Raw genomic sequence first — 20761 nt, 5'->3', positions numbered from 1 at the left:
AGCTTCCTTCTGCCATGGTAAAAACTGTACCCGCGGCCGACAGTAGTTTGCTTTTATCCTAGAAAATGCAGGCAAGCAGCTCAAAAAAGGTAGACCATAATATGCTACCTTGTGAGTGATGTTTGCTCTCGATTAGGCCAGTACTTAGCGCAAAGCAATGTTTAAAAGTCTGTCCGAGAGAACGCTCCGAGATACAAGAACAACGGCGCCTCCTCCATTGAGAGCAGTGTTGCCACGACACATAAAAAAATAGTAAATTTTTTCGCGAGAAATCAGTAGATTTTTAATTTCAATTTTTGTACTCAGTTTATGAGCCCACGAATTCAGCGCTTATATTAGTACTCTGCTGTTGTATTGTAGCTTCTAAGAAATAGTACAAAAATTGGCCGCGAGATTCTTGGCGATACTTTTGAAAAACCCGTGGATCCAGAGAGCCATTGTCAAGCACGAAGTGAAAAACAGTGAAGCCATCTGATGGCATATTCAAAGGCGTCAGATGGTAGTTAGTACCTGAAATCTTTAGATTATAGTATCTTCCAGACAGGGGTGATCGCTGGGAGAGGCCTCCGTGCTGCAGTGGACATAAATATAGGTTGATCACGATGATGACGATCCAGAAATAAGAAAACATGAGTCCCTTATAGCTTACGCAAATAAACTTTATTGCGCGTGAACAGGCAACTTCAAAATGGCCATGTATAAGACTAGATATGCTGTGAAATTCCACAAGTGGCTGTGCCAGCAAAGCCGCATTAAATACACTCATGCTTATCCTTGTGCCAGTCGTCCATTCTCCTTATCAGTAGCCTGTCAGTGTTGAAGCTGTGACATGCTGAAGACGACATCAGGCGTTTCGTGTGCAGAAAGCCATAGATAGTCTCCGTGCTAAGCTTGTTCCGCAGCTTTGTCTTCAGGTTGTTTACAGCAGAAAATGCCCGCTCAACTGCTGCACTGGTAGTAGATTCAAGTGCTTTATCACTGAATCAGCAGAAAATTTTAAAAATCAGTAGATCTACTGATAAATCAGCAGCCGTGGCATCACTGATTGAGAGGCGGTGCAAGAACTCTCAGAGGCATTGCCATCTCCGTCCAACGCGATCCAATCCAAGTCGCTAAGCAGGCTTGTTTTGGTTGTGGTAGCGTTTACTTGTACTGAGCTAGAGTTGGCGGTGCGTTCCAGTTCTCGACGCGTGCTGCTCGCTTGTTCGTTTCGCAATGTGCTTATGTGCTGCCCTAGACCCTAGTACGTTACCATTTGTCTGATTACGGGGCTTTTCTCTAGCGTTGTGACCACTGCACCTAAATCACAGCGTCGGCACCACAGCGTCTATCATGTCGGTGTTGCTGCGAACGTTTCGTGCCCTAGAGCAACACAACCGGCGCTTCAGCTTGAGTTCCACAGCTGCCAATAAACTACACAAGTACGTTTGGTTCTCTTGTAATATGTCGTCTGTTTCTGGCTTCGAATGAAAGCCGCGCAATAACCGCGCTTATCATTTTTTTTTTCTTCAGAAAACTGAGAGAATGGGAAGCTGTTATTGGCATTGAAGTCCATGTTCAAATTCAGTCAAGTTCAAAATTGTTTTCTAACTCACCCTACGAGTTCGCCCAGCCTCCAAACTCCCAAGTTTCAGCGTTTGATGCTTCCATTCCCGGAACATTACCTGTAAGGCGTACACTTCATGCCTTGATAGCTCGAACCTCACATCATGTGCTTTGGTACTGTTTTCAGGTCCTTAATAGGAGGTGCGTCGAAGCAGCGGTTTTGACTGCGCTTGCTCTGAACTGCAACATCAACACTGTGTCGCACTTTGACAGGAAGCATTACTTCTATGCAGATATGCCAGTAAGAATGCCTTTGCTTACTAAACAGTTCAAAGATGATTTTGCTCTAAAAAGCTGCAAACTCGAGAACCGGCTCCCTGATATGTTTGAAGAATGCTTGCTGCGACTTGTAGAGTGTTGTTAGTGACAGTAAATAATTGCAGTAACAAATATGCTCTTCATGCCACCTCAGGCGAACCGAACCAACTCGTTTATGCATGTTGCGTTTGTGGTATTTATTCTTCTATGAACAAATATATATTCTAATGCACCCTTTTTAATTTGTCATTCATTCATATGAAGAGGCATAACATCACATTTCCACCAATAGTGTGGCTACCAAATCACCCAGCAGAGGTCACCTTTGGCAACTGATGGTTACCTGGACTTTGTTGTCTTTGCGCCTGGCTCGCAAACAACCTACTCCAAGCGTGCAACACTGAAACAACTCCAGCTTGAGCAGGACAGTGGGAAAAGCCTGCATGATGTCATACATGGTAGAAGCCTTATTGATCTCAATCGCGCAGGTCAGTTCAGAGTTATTCCGCTTCCATGTACCTTTCTATTTTCAAAGAATTGCTGTGGCCTTCAATATAGTGTGAAAGTTATTGTAATTATGTATTGGCCATCTCAACAGGAGTTGGCCTAATGGAACTAGTATTTGACGCTTGTCTGCGGGACGGTGAAGAGGCAGCCAGTCTTGTGAAAGAGCTCCTTGTTACTCTCCGCACATTGTGTGTGTGCAGCTGCAAGATGGAAGGTAAGCATTACACTCTTATTGTGGTTTGCTGTGGGCAGGCCAGTATTATTTTTCCTGCTTTTATTAGCTGATGCTAACATATGTGGGTGCAGCTTTTGCATATGCTGAGAGAGTAATGTGTTTTTCTACTCGTACATTGGCTCCACACGGAGGGTAAACAGAATGAGCATCTACACATAAGGTATTTGCAGTGCGTTCAATATCTTCTGTTGCATTATATTTGCAGAGGGTGCCCTTCGAGTCGATGCAAATGTGTCCGTGAATCGTCCTGGAGAACCTTGGGGAGTGCGGACGGAAGTGAAGAATCTCAACAGTGTGCGTGCTGTCGCTAATGCCATAGGTAGGCTTGTAATGAGAAAAATGCATTTCATTCAATAGCTATAAGCTGAATCATTTGAGAAAGGCTTACTACACTAGCCATTTTCACATGATTAAGCTTTTGTGGTGATTAAACGGTGGCTCCAACCACTTGTGTGCTCCTGCAGCATAAGCATTTGTGTTTTCACTGCTCATATTTTAGTGCAATAGCATTAAAGGACCCCTACACAGAAAATCCGGCATCAGCGTTGTCAGCATCGACGTTGTGAGCAAAAAATCACAAGCGTGACTCTGGCGGGTGGTACCCAGAGAGGAACCTAGGACGCAGGTAGGCCACCTAGGCCATGTTACCTTGCAGCATCATCACAACCTGCCCACTGTGGCAGGTGGAGTTAAATTAATGATTGGTCGCTCGGGAAGGGCAACCTGGCCCACACAAGACCCATCGCTGGGAGCCCCTGCCATCCCATGGCAGTGGCGCATCGCTTAACCGCTGCACCACATCGCCAGGAAGCTTATGAGAACTCCCAGGGGTCTGTAAATGTAAATTAGAGAATGACCTTCTGCATATATGGGAATTAACCCATTATGCTATCGCGTCATACATTTAAGGCGGAGCTTAATTGTCCCTTCCAGTTTTTTTATGGAATCGATTACCACAAATCCAGATATTGTGAAGGCACTTTTAGTGAGCGGCACAGTTATATTTATTCTTTAGTAGACATATGAGAGAGGCCTTTGCCCTGCAGTGGGCATAGTCAGGCTGATGATGATGATGATGATAACATAGACATGAAATTAGTGGATCAGTTCCTGACGGCAGTAACTCAAAAGTAAAACTTTATGACTGCAAAGGATTCAATGAGTACCTACTTGACTCTTTGTCTCTGCTTGGTTTTCTTCGGATTCATAGCCTACCCACATGTGGAATGGGAAGGGCTCTGCCCTTTCACTGGATTTTCCGTTTTCTTTGTTGTACATGCTTTAGAAAAGATATGTTAAGTTATGGAATCAAAACCGAACAGTTAGGAATACTGTCCATATTGTTTGTCTTCCTATTATGTCTGTCTGTGTACTAACTAATCTGAATGCAGTTCTCATCATGGCTCATTTCAGTGCCTTGCTTAGGTTCAAGGTATTATCGGCAGGAAAAGTTTACAGGATGAGAGTTCTAATAAAGAAATTTACTTTAGCTCTGCCTTGAAACCCAATTGCTTCGTGCTGTCATCAAGGGATACAGCATGCACATCCTCTCATGCCTTCACACATTTCAGTCAACTGGATCTTGTGTCTGAGCAGAAACATTATTTTTGTGCATACTCGTGTACTATAAACTTTTGCTGCCATCAATGCATAATCATTAGTGTTCTTTTATTTACAGACTTTGAAATTTCAAGGCAAATTCAAGTTCTTTCACATGGTGGCAAAGTTGTCAACACAACCATGGCCTTTGATGCTCTGAAAAGGTAATATTCTTGTTTGATATGCATACCTTTCATGGTATCTTGTGCATTCATTACAAGAAGTTATATAATTAGGCTAACTCATGAAAGAAAAGGAGTGTTTACTTTGCAGGCACGAGCATACAAATAGCTCATCAGACAGCACCATAGGATCTGGCCCAAGTTTCAAAAACTTTTGCACTCTTGCGTCACCTGCTAACCATTATATTGTGAGCTGCGCTACAGTTGGCAGCACCATATAGCTGCATCCAGGTCTTCATGCTGCCTCTAGCTTAAGACATGGCAGCACGAGTCCCTCCCTCCTTTGTCGTGGTTTCCTGCCATTGATGGAGTTTCTAGAGCCATCTGTGCCCTGCCCGTGTGCATCACACAGCTGTGAACTGATCCACAGTGCCTGTGACAAATGACAAACATAACGCACAGCCAGAGCCTGATCTCAGTGCCACTATGTGCCATTGTTCAATGTATTTTGATGCAGCGGCTATCCTGAGCTCTCCGTAGATGTTTTTCTTCGCCACACTTTTATCATGCAAATGTGCTTATAGGCAAGAGTGGGTTCAACATGATTTGTAAACATGTGCTGTGTTGTTTGACTCATGGGTAAGTAAATGAACTTCACTCCTGTGATGTAAATTTGCCTATGTGTAAATGAATCCAGCTGCTGTTTCATTACAGCATCTCAAAATTCATCTTTCAGTTCACCATTACCATAGACTGAACATTGTCACCAGTCCATAGGTTCCATTGTGCCTACAAATGCATGGTGTCTGTCGGCAACTTGATCCCATGTGTTGTGTTTCATGTTTAGAAAATGGTATGAACTGTTGTCTTGCAGTTGTCGCCTTTGTTTGTATCGTAATTACAATGGAACAGTATCTTCATCACAAAAACATGGCACCCATGTAAACACATGTGAATGCTTTAAAATGCGAGCTAGCCAAAGCTTTCTTCTAAGCTGAGTGGTTAGAGGTACAGCTTGGAAATATGAAACATAGGAATGTTATCTCAATGTGACGTGCCAAAACTGTCATTTTGCATTTTTTTTCTATTTCTAGCTGCTCTTATTTGCTCATGATCGACCACTCTCTCTTCTACATTTTTTTTTGCAATGGTTTTACCTGCACCTCTTTCTCTCTCCGCTCTTTTTGCTCCTTTAATCTCTTTCCTCATAACAAAGTTCAGGTGCCCACACAGTGAAACAAATCAGCTTGCATTTCCTTCCTCATAAACTCCTCCCCTCTTCCTTCTCCCCCATCTCTTGATGCAACCCGCTGTATTAAGTGCAGCATCACAGTGCATATATGCAGCACTTGTGGCAACAGCTCAGATAATGTGCTACACATTCTGCTCACTTGCAGGTGCACAATTCCTATGCGAGACAAAGAAGTTGTTCAAGATTACAGGTTCATGCCTGAACCAAACTTGCCCCCTTTGGTGGTTTCCTCATGTGAGACAGATGACGAGAGCCTGGTCAGCATTGAGAGGTTACGCAAGGAAATGCCAGTACTCCCATGGCAACACAAGCAACAGCTCATGGAAAATTATGGCTTGACACCGCATCAAGCACAGACAATATTGGTGAGTTGTGTTTGCATAATGGGTATCTTGCTGCCTTTAATGTTGCAAAAAGCAAGGCTTTCAAATTCTCAAATAAGTCACAAGCATGTCAGCGACACCTCGTGCTTTCGTCTTTCAGGCTGTTTTTGTTGTTATGGTGGAACTTTTTAAATATGAAGCATACATCTGCAAATTTCCTCTTCTGCCTTTCACATTGTCTCAGGCTGTATTCAACCCTGGAAATTTTAATGTCCTCACAAGTTCTCCAAAAAAGCATTCTAGTGGTGGTGCACTAAGAAATAAAGTGTGTGGGTTGTACATTGACTGAAGCTTACTTAGTTTCATATCTCTTAGCCAGACTGTCATTTAACTATGTGTCTTTGATACTGTTGCCAAAACCACCTTGTTTCTAATGCATTTGGCACAATCGGAAGAATGTAATCACAGAACAAAATCTGCTGTCATTGTTACGTAGAGGTGGATTTAGATGGGGGTGCGAGGGGTGCAGCCGCCTCCCTGAGCGAGAAATTGCTGGTACAGCCATGGAAATCACCATTTTTATTTTATGAAAGAAGTCCTAGAAATGTCTTGCAGAAATAGGACTGTACCCCCCCCCCCCCCTTCCCCCTCATCCACCATAAACGGTCAGCCATAAATCCACCCACTTCTGATATGCCTCTTTTGAAGCAGATTGCATCACATTTGGCCGCTAAAAATGGTTGCTAATCTTGCATAATATTGTTGCGGGAAAGAATATATTTACAAATATTTACAAATAGACAAGAACAGCTGCGAGCGGCACCGAGAACACAGTCCGAACTTCGTTGTCGTCTTCTACTCTTCCCACGCTCTTGGTCGTCGTCGTCGTCTACCCGCTTCAGGACCCCCGGCTGCTGAAACGCCGTCTCGGCGTTAGGGCGGCGACGTATGAGCGTCGTGATAAGGTTTAAGGCGACAGACGTGGACGATGTCGGTGGTGGCGCCAGAGGACGATGGCGAGGTTTCAAGGGGAGCAATTTCATAGTTCACGTCGGTAACACGGCGCACGACACGGTAAGGGCCACGGTAGTGCGAAAGGAGCTTCTCGGAGAGACCGACGCTGCGAGAGGGCGTCCAGAGAAGGACGAGTGATCCTGGGGTAAATTCGACGGCCTGGTGACGGCGGTCATAGGCTGACTTTTGGGAAACTTGAGAGGCTTGGAGCCTACTACGTGCTATTTGGCGCGCCAGCGTGGCCTGGGAGATGGCGTCCCGAGCGTAAGCAGTGGTGGGGGCTGAAGAAGGCGGCATGAGTGTGTCCAAAGGCAAGGTGGGATGCCTACCAAACAAAAGGTAGAAAGGAGAATAGCCTGCTCTGTCATGAAGGGAAGAGTTATATGCAAATGTCACATAAAGCAAGGCTGCGTCCCAATCTCGGTGGTCTGGCGATACGTACATGGCTAACATGTCGGTGAGCGTGCGGTTTAACCTTTCCGTAAGCCCATTGGTTTGTGGGTGGTAAGCTGTCGCGAGCTGGTGCTGCGTGTCACACGAACGAAGAATGTCGTGAACTACTCTGGATAGAAAATAACGACCGCGGTCGGTGAGCAGTTGACGAGGGGCGCCGTGGTGAAGGATGACGTCTTGCAGAAGAAAATCGGCGACATCGGTAGCGCAGCTGGATGGCAAAGCACACGTGATGGCGTACCGAGTCGTATACTAATCAGTTGCGACAGCGATCCACTTGTTGCCGGAGAGGGACGTCGGAAAAGGGCCAAGAAGGTCGAGGCCAACACGGTGAAAAGGTTCTGGAGGTATGTCGATGGGTTGCAGAAGACCGGCAGGCAAAGTGGAGGGCCTTTTCCGACGTTGACACAGGTCGCAAGCGGCCACGTAACGCTTGACGGAACGATAGAGACCAGGCCAAAAGAAGCGATGCCGCACCTGAGCGTACGTGCGGGACACGCCAAGGTGACCGGCTGTCGGCAGATCGTGCAGTTCTTCAAGGACAGAAGAGCGTAGACGTTGAGGTATCACGAGCAGGAGCGGAGGGCCATCGGAGCGTAGGTTTCGGCGATACAAAATGCCGTTCTGGAGCACATAAAGGTTCAGAGACGGAGATCGGTTTGCAGAACGGATGCCATCAAAGATAGGTCGTAAAGATGAGTCGTGGCGCTGTTCGTTGGCAATATCGGCAAGATCAGAGATAGCTAAGAGGCAGGGCAGGGTCTCAGCGTCTTCTAGGTCAGGTGGTTCCACAGGGTATCGGGATAAACAGTCAGCGTCCTGGTGATGGCGCCCTGACTTGTACACGACGGAGTATGAGTATTCTTGGAGGCGCAATGCCCAGCGACCAAGGCGACCGGTGGGATCTTTTAGTGAAGACAGCCAACAGAGAGCGTGGTGATCAGTGACAACAGCGAATGAACGGCCGAACAGGTAGGGTCTGAATTTAGCTATTGCCCAGACAAGGGCAAGACACTCGCGCTCAGTAATGGTGTAATTTTGCTCTGCGGCTGAAAGTAGGCGGCTGGCATAAGCGATGACTCGATCTTGACCCTGTTGACGTTGGGCTAGGACGGCGCCGATGCCATATCCGGAGGCGTCGGTGCGAACCTCTGTGGGAGACGACAGGTCAAAATGTGCTAAGATGGGCGGAGTGGTCAGTAAATGGACGAGGGATGAAAATGAGTTCTCTTGAGCAGGGCCCCAGGTAAAGGGGGTGTCATTCTTCAGAAGATCGGTGAGGGGACGAGCGATGCCGGCGAAATCTTTGATAAAACGGCGAAAATACGAGCACAAGCCGACAAAGCTGCGCACATCTTTCGACGACCTTGGAAGAGGAAAGTCCTTCACAGCTTGAATTTTGATGGGATCTGGGCGTACACCAGAAGTGTCAACGAGGTGTCCGAGAATAGTAAGTTGACGACGACCGAACTTGCATTTCGATGAATTCAGCTGAAGTCCGGCGTTACGAAACACTGTCAGAATATTGGAGAGGCGCTCGAGGTGCGTGGCAAAAGTAGGCGAGAAAACCACAACATCGTCTAGGTAACAGAGGCAGGTGGACCATTTAAAGCCATGAAGAAGGGAGTCCATCATTCATTCGAAGGTAGCCGGGGCGTTACAGAAGCCGAACGGCATGACTTTAAACTGGTATAAGCCATCAGGCGTCACGAAGGCGGTCTTCTCGCGGTCCTTTTCATCAACGGCAATTTGCCAGTACCCCGATCGAAGATCAATTGAAGAGAAATATTTGGCCCCGTGGAGGCAATCTAAGGCATCATCGATCCTTGGGAGTGGATATACGTCTTTTTTTGTGATGCGGTTGAGGTGCCGATAATCAACGCAGAAGCACCAGCTGCCGTCCTTCTTTTTCACCAGGACGACTGGTGAAGCCCAAGGACTTGACGAGGGCTCGATGATGTCTTTTGCGAGCATCTTATCCACCTCTTGATTTATGACGGTGCGTTCGGCGCTGGACACTCGGTACGGACGTCTGCGGAGAGGAGCGGAATCACCGGTGTTTATGTGATGCGTCACCACAGAGGTCCGAGCCAAAACACGGCTATCAAAGTCGAAGATGTCGCGGAAAGATGATAAGAGGCACCTAAGATCGCGAGCTTGCATCGGCGGTAGGTCAGAAGCGATCATGTCGGCGTAGTCGTCCGTTGGGTTCGCTGTTGATGGGGCCGCAGGCAACCGACATTGCTGAGTGGAAGGTAAGCAGCTGTCCACCACTGATATCACACATTCGGCAGCAGGGCACAGCGTGGCGAGTGAGATGCCTTGCGGGAGCGGTTGGATGGATGAACCAAAGTTCAGGACCGGAAGGTACGCTCGGTTGGCCGACATTGTAAATACAATGTGTGGAAGCGCAATGCTGCGCGTCAGGGCGACGTCAAGTTCCGGAGTGACTACGTAGTGACCATCAGGTACAGGGGAAACAGGTGAGAAAGAAATGTAAGTTGCGGCTTGAGGCGGTAGACGGACAAAGTCGACAGCACAAAGACGGTGTATAACTGGGGACGGCGACTCAGCAGAAAGAGGAAGGTCAAGCTGAACAACATTAGCGGCGCAGTCAATGAGGGCTGAATGCTCAGACAGGAAGTCGAAGCCAAGAATGACTTCATGAGGGCACTGGTCCAGAACAGAGAACAGAACGGATGTATGGCGGCCGGATATGGTCACACGGGCTGTGCATAGTCCAACAACATGAGGCATTCCGCCGTCGGCAACGCGGAGAACGGCTTTGGGTGCAGGGGTCAGTACTTTTCGGAGGCGGCGTCGTAGGGCTGAACTCATGACGGATACGTGCGCGCCTGTATCGATCAGGGCTCTCACAGGCACTCCATCGACATGAATGGCGAGCAAATTATGGTGTGCGCGAAGGGCTAATCGAGGATTTTGGGACTGGGGCTGTACTGCAGCATCACCTCCAGACACTGCAGCGTCTAGTTTTCCGCTTGCGAGCGTCCGTAGGGGCCAGGAGAGGAGCGACGGCGTTGGGGCGAACGAGACTGTCGACGCAGGGGGGACGGGGAGCGGCTGGAGCGGGGAATCTGGCCGTCGACTGTAGCACTGTGCTGGGCTGGAGGGGGCGTGTAGTGGCTGGGCTGTTCGTCGTCGCAGTGGGAGCTGAGAGGACGGTATGTGCTGCGACGGGACCAATAATTTCGACAGTGGCGGGAGATGTGGCCAATGCGGTGGCAATGGAAACAAATGGGCCTGTCGTCGGTTGTCCGCCAGTCGTTAGCGTTTCGGCGACGTGGAGTGAAGTACGAAGGTCGTCCAGGAGCAATTGCAGTGATTTCGGGTGGTGGTGAAGGCCGTACAGGGCTGACGGGCTGGAAACCAAGGTTGGCAAGCTCTTGGCGGACGACAGCTTGTACCAGAGAGATGGTAGGCAAGCGGTTGTCGCCATCATGTAGGTGCAGGGGGGCAGGGGACATAGCTTCGAGCTCGCGTCGGATGATGCGGGTCACATTTTCTGGGGGCGCTGGAGTCTCCCGGTGTCGCAGGTCTTCACATGAAGAAGTCGCAGCCGTGTTGGGGAGGCGTGTGTACGGCTGGCTAATACGCCTGCTTTTGGCTTCCTCGAAGCGTCGACATTCCTTAATAATTCCGTCGACTGTAGTGCAGCTCTTGTATACGAGCAAGTTGAAGGCATCGTCGGCGATTCCCTTCAACACGTGGCCGATTTTGTCAGACTTGGGCATGTTGGCGTCAACTTTGTGACAGAGGGCCAGCACATCTTGAATGTACGACACATAGGACTCCATAGATATTTGAGCTCGGGAGGCGAGGTCCTTCTTAGCGGCAAGTGTTCGGCCGAGCGGCCGTCCAAACAATTCGCGGAGTTTCTCTTTGCACACGTCCCAGCTGGTTAGATGGTCTTCGTGGGTCTCATACCAGACCCGGGCGGTGTCTTTTAGATAGAATATTACATTTGCGAGCATAAGGGTCGGATCCCAGCGGTTGTAGGTACTCACTCGCTCGTACATGTTGATCCAGTCGTCGACGTCAGTGTTGTCGGTACCAGAAAATGTCCCAGGGTCACGAGGGGGAGAAAGAACGAGTGATGTCATGGCCGGGGCTGAGGTTTGCTGGGAGGCGTCTTGGGTCATGATGAGTGAAGGCAACTGGCGGCCGCTGCGGAGCTCCGTCGTCGGTAGACGTAGGGGAAAGCCGCACCTCCACCAAATATGTTGCGGGAAAGAATATATTTACAAATATTTACAAATAGACAAGAACAGCTGCGAGCGGCACCGAGAACACAGTCCGAACTTCGTTGTCGTCTTCTACTCTTCCCACGCTCTTGGTCGTTGTCGTCGTCTACCCGCTTCAATATCATTAAGGGACAATCTACTGCCAAAGACTAGTACAAAAATATTGGCATATTGATGCGATAGACATGAAAGGTGAGGGGACGAATTGCACACCGTTGACCGGGCGCGCTCATGCTGGTGGTTACTTTCCCAAGTGAACAATTGCAAGAGCAAACTTCCGGTAACCTCCTGCAAGTGCCGGAATCTGAAACTACTTAGCCATTTGCTGTTCGGTTTGCCACTAGTCAGCTGCACTCGAGGACGCCATTTTATCTCCATTTGCCTCTGACTAGTGGCTTCGCGATTTTATCGTTACTCGTTGGGGCAACGTGGGGCAGGGTGGGAGATGGTGTGCATCTTATATTTGAAGTCACCTTTTTTGGGAGGGCCAGTGAGGGGTGCGAGTTGGGGGGGGCCGACATATAGGTGGCAATATGTAGTATGTATTGCACGTTACGACCTTTGCAGAGTTTTTAGAATGTGTTCTCAAAATCTTCATGTAATTTATGCCCCCCTATTTGAAGCCTTAATTTAAAGAATAAAAAAAGTTCACAAGTTATGCCAGTTTTACTGTGTGGCAAGTGCTGTTATTTCTTCCCAGAATGAAGATGGCTTCCTGGACCTTTTCAACAAATTGACCAGCTTTAAGGACTGTGAAGTCAAACACATTGTGAACTGGCTTCTCGTAAACCTCCTTGGACTGCTACACAAGGCAGATATCACTCTGCCATCAAGGTGCAGTATAAATCTCGAGGACAGATCACAGGTCCAAGTGAAAAGTGGGCCAGTTTGTACAGATCTGTAGCAGTGCACATAGCATAATGGACATGGAACGAAGAAAGAAACGCAGGATTGGTGCTACACTCATGGTGACGTTTATTGATAAACAAACAGAACTGAATGCAAATACAAAAAGCAGGAAACCTGAGATAGAACTATGACCTCAAAGAACATTCAGAGGTATAGCACAGGTGCATAACTTTTGCTTGAATGCCAAGTTTCAAGTTTTGTCTGCAAAAATATCAGTGCCGTATAAAACTACAGATGCTTGACTAATACTTGCCCCTTCTGCTATCTGGATAAAAAATGTCTCCTTGACCACATGTCACCCTATTTCTGTGTCTGAACAGAATGTGCATCTTTTGAAACATTGAGCAACATGATAATTTTATGCAGTGAACCACAGATTAGTGCCATTGTGATATCTGGTGTTATCGGCACATTTCGTAATTGTTGAGCTTACGCACCGGCACCACTCGTGCAGGCCTTCTGGCTTGAGTTGTCGCCCACAGGATCATTTGGGTGCCTGGGCACAGTGCCATCCCTGGTCATGAGCACACTAGTCCGTAACCTAGAATGACTGCTCCAAGATCTTAGCTTCCCTTTCAACCCTTCCATATATCTAGCTGAGGTGCACTTTATATTGCTACGCTGTTCCCCTACTTGTCCACCCGAAAATCCCACATGACACTTTTCCCACCATCTTTAAAGCTGCCATGGTGCCTCAATGGTTAGGTGCTGAGCTGCTGAGCCCAAGGATGTGGCTTCAATCCCAGCTGCAGCAGCCCGATTTCGATCTAGGTGAAATGCCAGGCACCTGTGTGCTGTGCAATGTCAGTGCATGCTAAAGATCCACAAGTGGTCAAAATTAATATGGTGCCCGCCACTGTGGTGCCTCTTTCTCTCTTCCTACTTTCGCTCCCTCATTCATCTCTTCCCTCACGGCGTGGTTGAGGTGTCCATCGAGAAGTCAGACAGTTACTGCCCCTTTACTTTTCTCAAAGCCAATTTATTTATTTATTTAACCACCCTCTTTGTCTTACTTGTGCCATTCTTATTCCACAGCACTGGTGCCTTTCTTCACGTGATGTGATTTTTTTGCAGAGTAATGATTATCGCATACTCTCTTCAGTGGTATTTTTCTCATAACTCGGGTCACACTAGCTAAATACCTTGCATGGTGCTGGAAAGATGACCAATGTACCATATTTCCACTATCATTAGTGCCATGAGGAACACCATTGTACATAAAGGAATGCAGAGGTCCTTTAGCTAGCATGGATTGGATTTCGGCTCTGGTGCTCGCTCTGACTTTGAACTGTGCAGTAAAGTTTTCCCTGACAAGTATGACTAACAAAGGCAGGCAGCCAGCAGAATATAAATTTTGTACTTCAGGCGATAAACTGTGATTTATAGCATGAAAAACAATTTCAGTGTTTCCAAGCTTGCAGATGAAAGCACAGTCCACCATTTTACAATCTCTGACTGACTGTTCTTTGAAATTTCACTCAATTTATATATATAGTATATATTGTTATTATTATTAATTTCACTTCTCTTTTCGTTTGTGTTCATTAATCTGAAAAACATGTGTTGGGAGCATAGCACCCATCCAGTAATTCTTTTTGCCACCCATTCCTGTCAAGCTATGTGCATTTCCACAGAAAAACTTTGCGCCTATCTGGCGTACTTCGACTGCCCTTGTTCACTGTGCTGTGTTTCAGTGCGGAGTTTTCATGCTGAAAATACAAAGAACAGCTCAGAGAGACCTCTCAAGGCCCCTCTAATATTATGCTTGATATGACTGAAGCATATAATCGTGGCCTAACTAGAAATGTGGGCCGTTGCTTGCTTGTATTATACAAATGCAGTTTTGTAACAGAAAAAGTTCTTGCTAGCGATAATGCATGGTTGGTTATTGGCACCGTGGCTGTTGGTGGTAACTTTTTTCTTAGCACGTGTCAGTAATGAAAAAGGAGTCATTACTTTGCTATTTAAAAGAGGGTGTGCATAAGTAATCCTCAGGCTTTCTGCCTTCTGTTGGGTGCAGAAGTGAGAAAGATGGCTCTACCTCACCGCCCACAAGAGCATCCTCTCTCAACCCCATGTTGATCACATGGCGATTGATAACATGTTCTGTCATGCATTTGTACCATGGCCTAAGTGGCCTTTATTGCCCTTGTGACATGGGCCCACGTGGATAACATTCTCAACGAAGGAGCAGCAAAACCGAGGACTTTTTGTTAGCGGTACAATAGCAACACTGATGCCAATTACCCTCGCAAAAGTCCATCATATAGCTGTCACTCTGAAACTGAGCAGCATCGTGTCTCTGGTTCGCACATCAGATCTCGTGCTCCATCGGAAAGCTGGTGCAGATTTATTTGCATGACGCTGTTCAAATTCAGTACAAACCAAACATGTTCCCAAAGTCCCGCTGGCAGTCAACTTTCTGCACAAGCGCACCATGCCCATGAAAATGAAACAGTTGAAGCCCGAATGTGACTTGTTTGCAGCACGTGGCAGATAATTTTACTCCATAATAGTGCTTTATTTAATCTGTGCTTTGTAGAGGTAGCAATACCATCACTTTGATGATCATGTGGTCTTCATTGTCACTTGAGTGCTTTACTAATTCAGTACTAGCTGAATCTAGCCAGTCAGCACTTTGTGGTAAGTGTGGTACATGTGGATGGGTTAAGCAGAATAAATAGAATGCAGTTTAATCTTGTTCTAATTAATTTCAAGGAACTGCAGAAAATTACTTATTTAGAAGCAGTGTTGTAGCATAAGCCAAAAATTTAAAATTTGTTTACAAAAGAAATAGCTTAACTTCCCATCAGACGTTTTTGTGAATTCATTTATTTCAGATTAAATTTATTTCAGACTAACTACACAGATATGTTTCACATAGCAACTCTGTTAGAGGGGACACTGGTTTTAGACCTATTTTCCTGATTTTTAGTCCAATCCTAACGCAAACGCAGGTCCGTTTATAATGCTGATTTAAAATCTGCATTTGCATTTTTGTAAATTAGTTTATGATTAAAGTAATGGGTTTTAATTAGTCATTGATTATTACCTTGGTGCAAAAATAATCACTCAATAAAAATCATTTTTAGTGTGGGCCTACATATAGTATAATGAGCAAAGAGTACAGTTACCAAAGCTGTTTTTCAATTTTATCTTTATTATCAATTTCATAGCACTTGGAATAGCAATATTCAAGGTTTGAATATCATGCTCTGATAAACTTTGCAAAATTCACTTTTGGCCCCAAAGTGACACGAGTGCCATGCAACATTTTGTGCACCATTTCTCATTTTTTCTGCCTCATCTCTGCACGAGGCCTTCAGGGCATTAACTTGACATCTTCTCTTGCTAGGTCACGATCTCACTCACTGAGAATAGTTATGAAGGTTTTAGTTCCAGAATATGAATTCATAGTATGAAGGTGTTCATGACATACCGAAGAGGCTAACAGCCATCATTCGCAAAAGGTCACTGTTTTTTAATGTACAGCACTGAGATATTTTTCCAAGGCAAGTACAGGTGCTCAGTGTGGGACCTGGACAAGACTTGTAAGCTGAGAAAATTTTTAGTCTGGAAATATTACCAACAGGATTTCAGTGTAGACAGGGCAGAGGCCAGCAGTTTCTTCTGTTTGCAAAGTTACATGCTGATTCTTCTACATCTGCTCTGCTCTCTACTCAGCTCTGTAGATGCTACGAGATTCCATGAGCTGCTAGTTCTTGTGCAGCAGCAACATATTAGCCACCTGACCGCACAGGAAATTTTGGAGCTGTTGGTGAATGGTGACTCAAGGACTCCCAGAAAGGTGAGACAAGATAGAGAAAAGTTAGACCACTGAAGTGTCCTTGGTGGTAGTTTCATTAACCTTTGTTTACTGTTGAATTGCACTTTTTTTTATTACCATAAAATGAGAGCTTGATATTTATGCAAACAAAATATAAAATGTATGGGACGTCTGTGCATGGTCAGCTTTATCTGAAAAACTTGTCTGTTTCCAGTATCTATCTCACATGTAGAAGTGCATTTAACTTCACATGGCATGACATAAAGCGTGGTGTCTCACTGCAGGAAAAAGCCTTCAGACATGTTGCAGCATTTTTGCCAGCACATTCTCGCAAGTGCAACGTGTTCACCTTGTTCGACTGCACAAAATTCACAAAATTTACATTCCATCTTGGAAGTAACACTTGGGCGTCAGATTGGTTGCAATACGTCATTCTCATTGGCAGCAATAATACAGAAGCGCTAATGGCTCGCAGACAAAAAAATTGCTGTTTGTTGCTTCTAAACTAGGCTGTCCTAGTCCTCGAGCAGTTTGCACTCGACACCCACATGGCATCAAATTGACACTGAGTGGATATTGCTTATCTACAAATTTATCTTGTCACATGTGTTTCAGTAGGTGCACTCTCAGGGCAGTTTTCTCAATCATGGGCATTCGAGATTGTGGCTCTTGGTTAAATAAAAAGAAGTAAGACCTGACCCACCTCTGTTCCCTTGTGTTTTTAGCAAGTGCATCCTGTGCTGCTAAATATGTAGTAGTTTATCAGTAGCTTTATTAAATTTGTGGTAGCAGAGCTTGTGCATTTTTCTGCTAAGTGTGCATATTATATAAGTGTTTAGTATCTTGTGAGTCAGTTTCTTTGCATACTGAGCACTACTCTTTCTGGGCATATGTACTTGTTCCTTCAGCAGATGTTGGCACTACTAGTGCAGGATTAACAAGTTTTTCCCGGTTGCACTTGCGCTCTGTTTTGCAGATTGTTGAAGAGAACAACTGGTGGCAAATCACCGACGCAGACCAGCTCAAGCAGTTATGTCAGACTGTCATTAACGAAAACCCAAAAGATGTGAGCTCTGTCTTGTTAATTCATTCACTCATTCATTCAACCATATTACTGCATTACCTTTAAAGTTGAAAAATTAAGGAACTCTTTTTGTGCCCTGTAAAGTGACCAACAGTCAGGGGCAGATGTATCTGCGACTCTCTTGAGACTTTCTACATAAAAAAAAATGTGGTTTTGTATGTTTTTCTCATCGAAAAATTTATCTCCTGAGAAGGGCGGCTGCACCCCCCATAGATCCATGACCTGCCAACAGTTATAGCAACCTAAGAAAACACGGTAAAGTCATCATGCTTAAACAGCATGTAAAATTAAGAGATTTCAGTTTGAAAAAAAGCAGAATAAAAGCCAACATTCACTGAGCCATGAAAAGCACAGCTTAGTTTAGAATTTTTTATTTTAATTTTAGTGGAAAGCAACTGATTATTGTTAATTTTTACATTATGGGTAAGCTGAAGCAACGTGAAAAAAACTATGTACCGTAACATTAGCGGTCGAACCCACAATATCTGCATGTAGCGATTGAACTGCATCTGCCATGCATCCTGCATTGCTACTGCATTGCTACCTAAATTTTAATTGGTGCGGGCATTGCATTGCAAATAAATGACAATGCCAGTGCATATCAGATATCAGTTTTTGGTTTGGTTTGGTGTTTATTTTCTTTCAAAATGAAAGGGGAAGCCAAAGCAAAAGGCGGTAGGCCTGACTAGGCCTTGGCTCCCTGACACAGGCGACAGCAAATACCTTTAGCGCCTACGCCAGACAAACAATGACACCAAATAATATAACAACAGTATGACACAAACAAGCATGAACTGAGTACATTTTCACAACTATGTCAACAACCTTCTCATTAGGTTGAGAATTAGGAATTGCTTTTGCTTTTTTTTTTAATTAATATTAGAGAGTTTTAGTATTGCGGGCTTTGCGTGACTGCATGCTTTGCAAAATAATGGGTCCCAAGTGCACGTGTGCAGAACCGTAATGGGAAAATAGCGTTAGCGTACTCGTGCAATTTGCAGAAGTTAGCATTGCGGCTGCGCACTTAGGATGGAAACATGGTCAAGCAAGCAGTCATAGTGTTTCTTGTCTACTGGTAACTACTGGTACTTTTTCCTTTCATTATGACCCTCGTTGCTTCGAAGACAAAGTGCTATCTGTCATTCAGCCAAATGTTTGATATACTCTCTCGTTTCTGATGCTCCTGGGCCTAATGGTGCCTTGAACTGCACTGCAACTACTCGGAACATAACACAAATGCCAGGAACATAACAGAAATAGGTTTCGAGCATTGTCACAGTGTGTTATCTATTTAAATAACTTAACATGGCAATTTACACTAAATTTACAAAAGATTTTTGACCATTAGAGGTGTTCTTGCCCGAGCGGTTTGTACTTGGAATTGTCTTGACTAGATGGGTCACTGTGTTTGTTTCTTATCTCACAGAATTTTAATTGGCTGTAAAAGTGTCTGAAATACAATATTTTGGCAAATTAGCTACAGTGGTACTATTTGAAATGGACCTTTCACCTCCATGTGAAGTAAATTGCGTTGAACATTTTCGTAACGCTATACTAAAACTCGGGGGGAATAAGTTGCTTTCGGCCCGCTAACCTAGGTCTGCTATTGAGCTAATGCTATACTAAAGCTCTTAATTTTCTGGTGCTTTCCCCAGTAACCTGTCCCTTCATTTGTTGGTTCTGATTAATTTATTTTTTGTGTGTGGCTTCTTTTCTCCCATTTTTTTTGTACTGTTGATTGCAACAGGTGAAGAAAGCAGCCAATGGAAAAGAACGATACCTCAACTCGCTGCTGGGAAAAGTGAACGCATTGTCAAACAGTCGAGCCCACATGAAACTTGCCAAGACTATTATGTGTGAGCTTATTAATAAATTGAAATAAACTATATGTTGATCAATTTCTGCATTAAAAGTTTGCAAATAATATGTACACGATCTATTGTCCAAAGTTTGAATTTCTAACCTTTTCCTTAGGGGTTAAAGTCTCCGTCTGGTGAAGGTGTCTCATGTGTATGGTTTCTATTGAAGGTCTCCCATATATAGGTCTCCCATATAGTGTGCACATAGCACACTATAATGCATGATGCACGGATTTTCAGATGCCAAAGCTGCACTTTTGGCTATAGCTGAATGTATAGTGAGGGCTCCAGTTTAATTTCAATTACTTCACAGTGCATCAAAATCACAGTAAGCAGGCATTTTTGCATTTGGGCTCATAAATATTCCGCTGCTGTGCTCGATATCAAGAACGACTGCCTCCTGCTTATGCTACTAGTTGAACCACCTGTATTTGGCCCGAGAGTTGTATACACCATACTGTCATACTATGATTGTAGTACGGAACTCTATGATATGTGGCAGTGCTTACAAAAATCAGCTGTTAACCACTGTTCAGTTGGGTTTGCCTGCTTCAAGAAAAATGCTGTCCGTGTAATAGTTCCAATTGTCCTTTGATCCCCTGTGAAGCTACAAAAGGTATTGGGACGAAATGTGTTCTACCCCTTGTAAAAATGCGTATTTGCTGCTGGACACAAGTTGATCTGGACCAAGTGGTGGTGGGAGGGTGCAAATATCTCCCTTTCGGTTTATGCCCTGCTTCATAAACAACAACCTTGCTTTGCACATGCAGACCGGTGGTTGCACTTCCAAATCATTAATATCGCTCATTGTCTTAATATGGCAGAGGCCTAGATCTTTCCTTATAAAGGTAGCTTGTAATTGTTCGTAATATATGTGACCTTTGATAAAAGAGACGGTCGCTTAATAATCGCTTGCAGTTTTCCCGTGTCTGTGCAGTCGTGCAGAAATTTCATGCAGGCCTTCGACCACCCAACTGAGCATCTGGGCCCTAGAACACGATATGCATAAGCAGCGTCGCCATTCGCGTGGAACAGACGAGAACGCGTGGAATTCGATGGAATTTTTATGTACGCTTCGGTGCTTGAACGGCTACCTGTTCGCCGTGCACTCGCAGGCGTTTAGCATTGGCGCTTAGCAAATCAGCCTAAATGGTAGGTCGTCATGAAGGAGCAAGTTGTAGGCCTTTGCTTTTCTTTTTTTTTTTAAGAGGAACGAACGTGCTCGTCATTGCTGTCGCGACAGCGCAGTAGCAGACGACAAATCAGTGTTATGTAGTGGCGGCAGATGGCGGTAGCCTACTACTGTCGCCGCAAAAAAACAAAAAAAGAATGCGACTGCTTGAGGCTTTTTTTTCTCTTCTGCAGCTGCGTTTATAGTGACAAATACTAAATTTATGTGTAATAGTACCAGTTTTCTGCCTTGTATTGTCTGTTTGCGAATGGGGTTACGCCTGAATAATATTTGAGCGCGCTCCGAACATCTTCCCGTTTG

General features: G+C 45.2%; 1 protein-coding gene across 1 annotated transcript; it reads left to right on the top strand.

Moving 5' to 3' along the window:
- The first annotated feature begins 1144 nt into the window (after positions 1-1144).
- Positions 1145-19298, top strand: GatB (glutamyl-tRNA(Gln) amidotransferase subunit B, mitochondrial). Its single transcript, XM_089566330.1, has 12 exons — positions 1145-1421; positions 1513-1666; positions 1733-1846; positions 2156-2351; positions 2462-2584; positions 2811-2924; positions 4284-4368; positions 5724-5943; positions 12331-12464; positions 16224-16347; positions 17303-17392; positions 19158-19298. Exons 1-12 carry the CDS (start codon positions 1333-1335, stop codon positions 19290-19292), a joined length of 1578 nt encoding a protein of 525 aa, XP_089422456.1. The 5' UTR covers positions 1145-1332; the 3' UTR covers positions 19293-19298.
- Positions 19299-20761: the final 1463 nt, after the last annotated feature.

The sequence above is a fragment of the Amblyomma mixtum genome, chromosome 1 (assembly GCF_055824585.1).
Source record: "Amblyomma mixtum isolate Tamu chromosome 1, ASM5582458v1, whole genome shotgun sequence".
Classification (NCBI taxonomy): Eukaryota; Metazoa; Arthropoda; class Arachnida; order Ixodida; family Ixodidae; genus Amblyomma; species Amblyomma mixtum.
Note: the sequence above shows the minus strand (reverse complement) of the source record. Positions and strands in the feature narration are given on the sequence as shown.

Excerpts from the sequence above, each read along its gene's own strand:
- GatB (XM_089566330.1), top strand. The coding sequence starts at position 1,333 with ATGTCGGTGTTGCTGCGAACGTTTCGTGCCCTAGAGCAACACAACCGG. Across the intron at positions 2,925-4,283 it reads TGCTGTCGCTAATGCCATAG|ACTTTGAAATTTCAAGGCAA; the intron begins GTAGGCTTGTAA and ends TTTTATTTACAG. Across the intron at positions 12,465-16,223 it reads GATATCACTCTGCCATCAAG|CTCTGTAGATGCTACGAGAT; the intron begins GTGCAGTATAAA and ends CTCTCTACTCAG.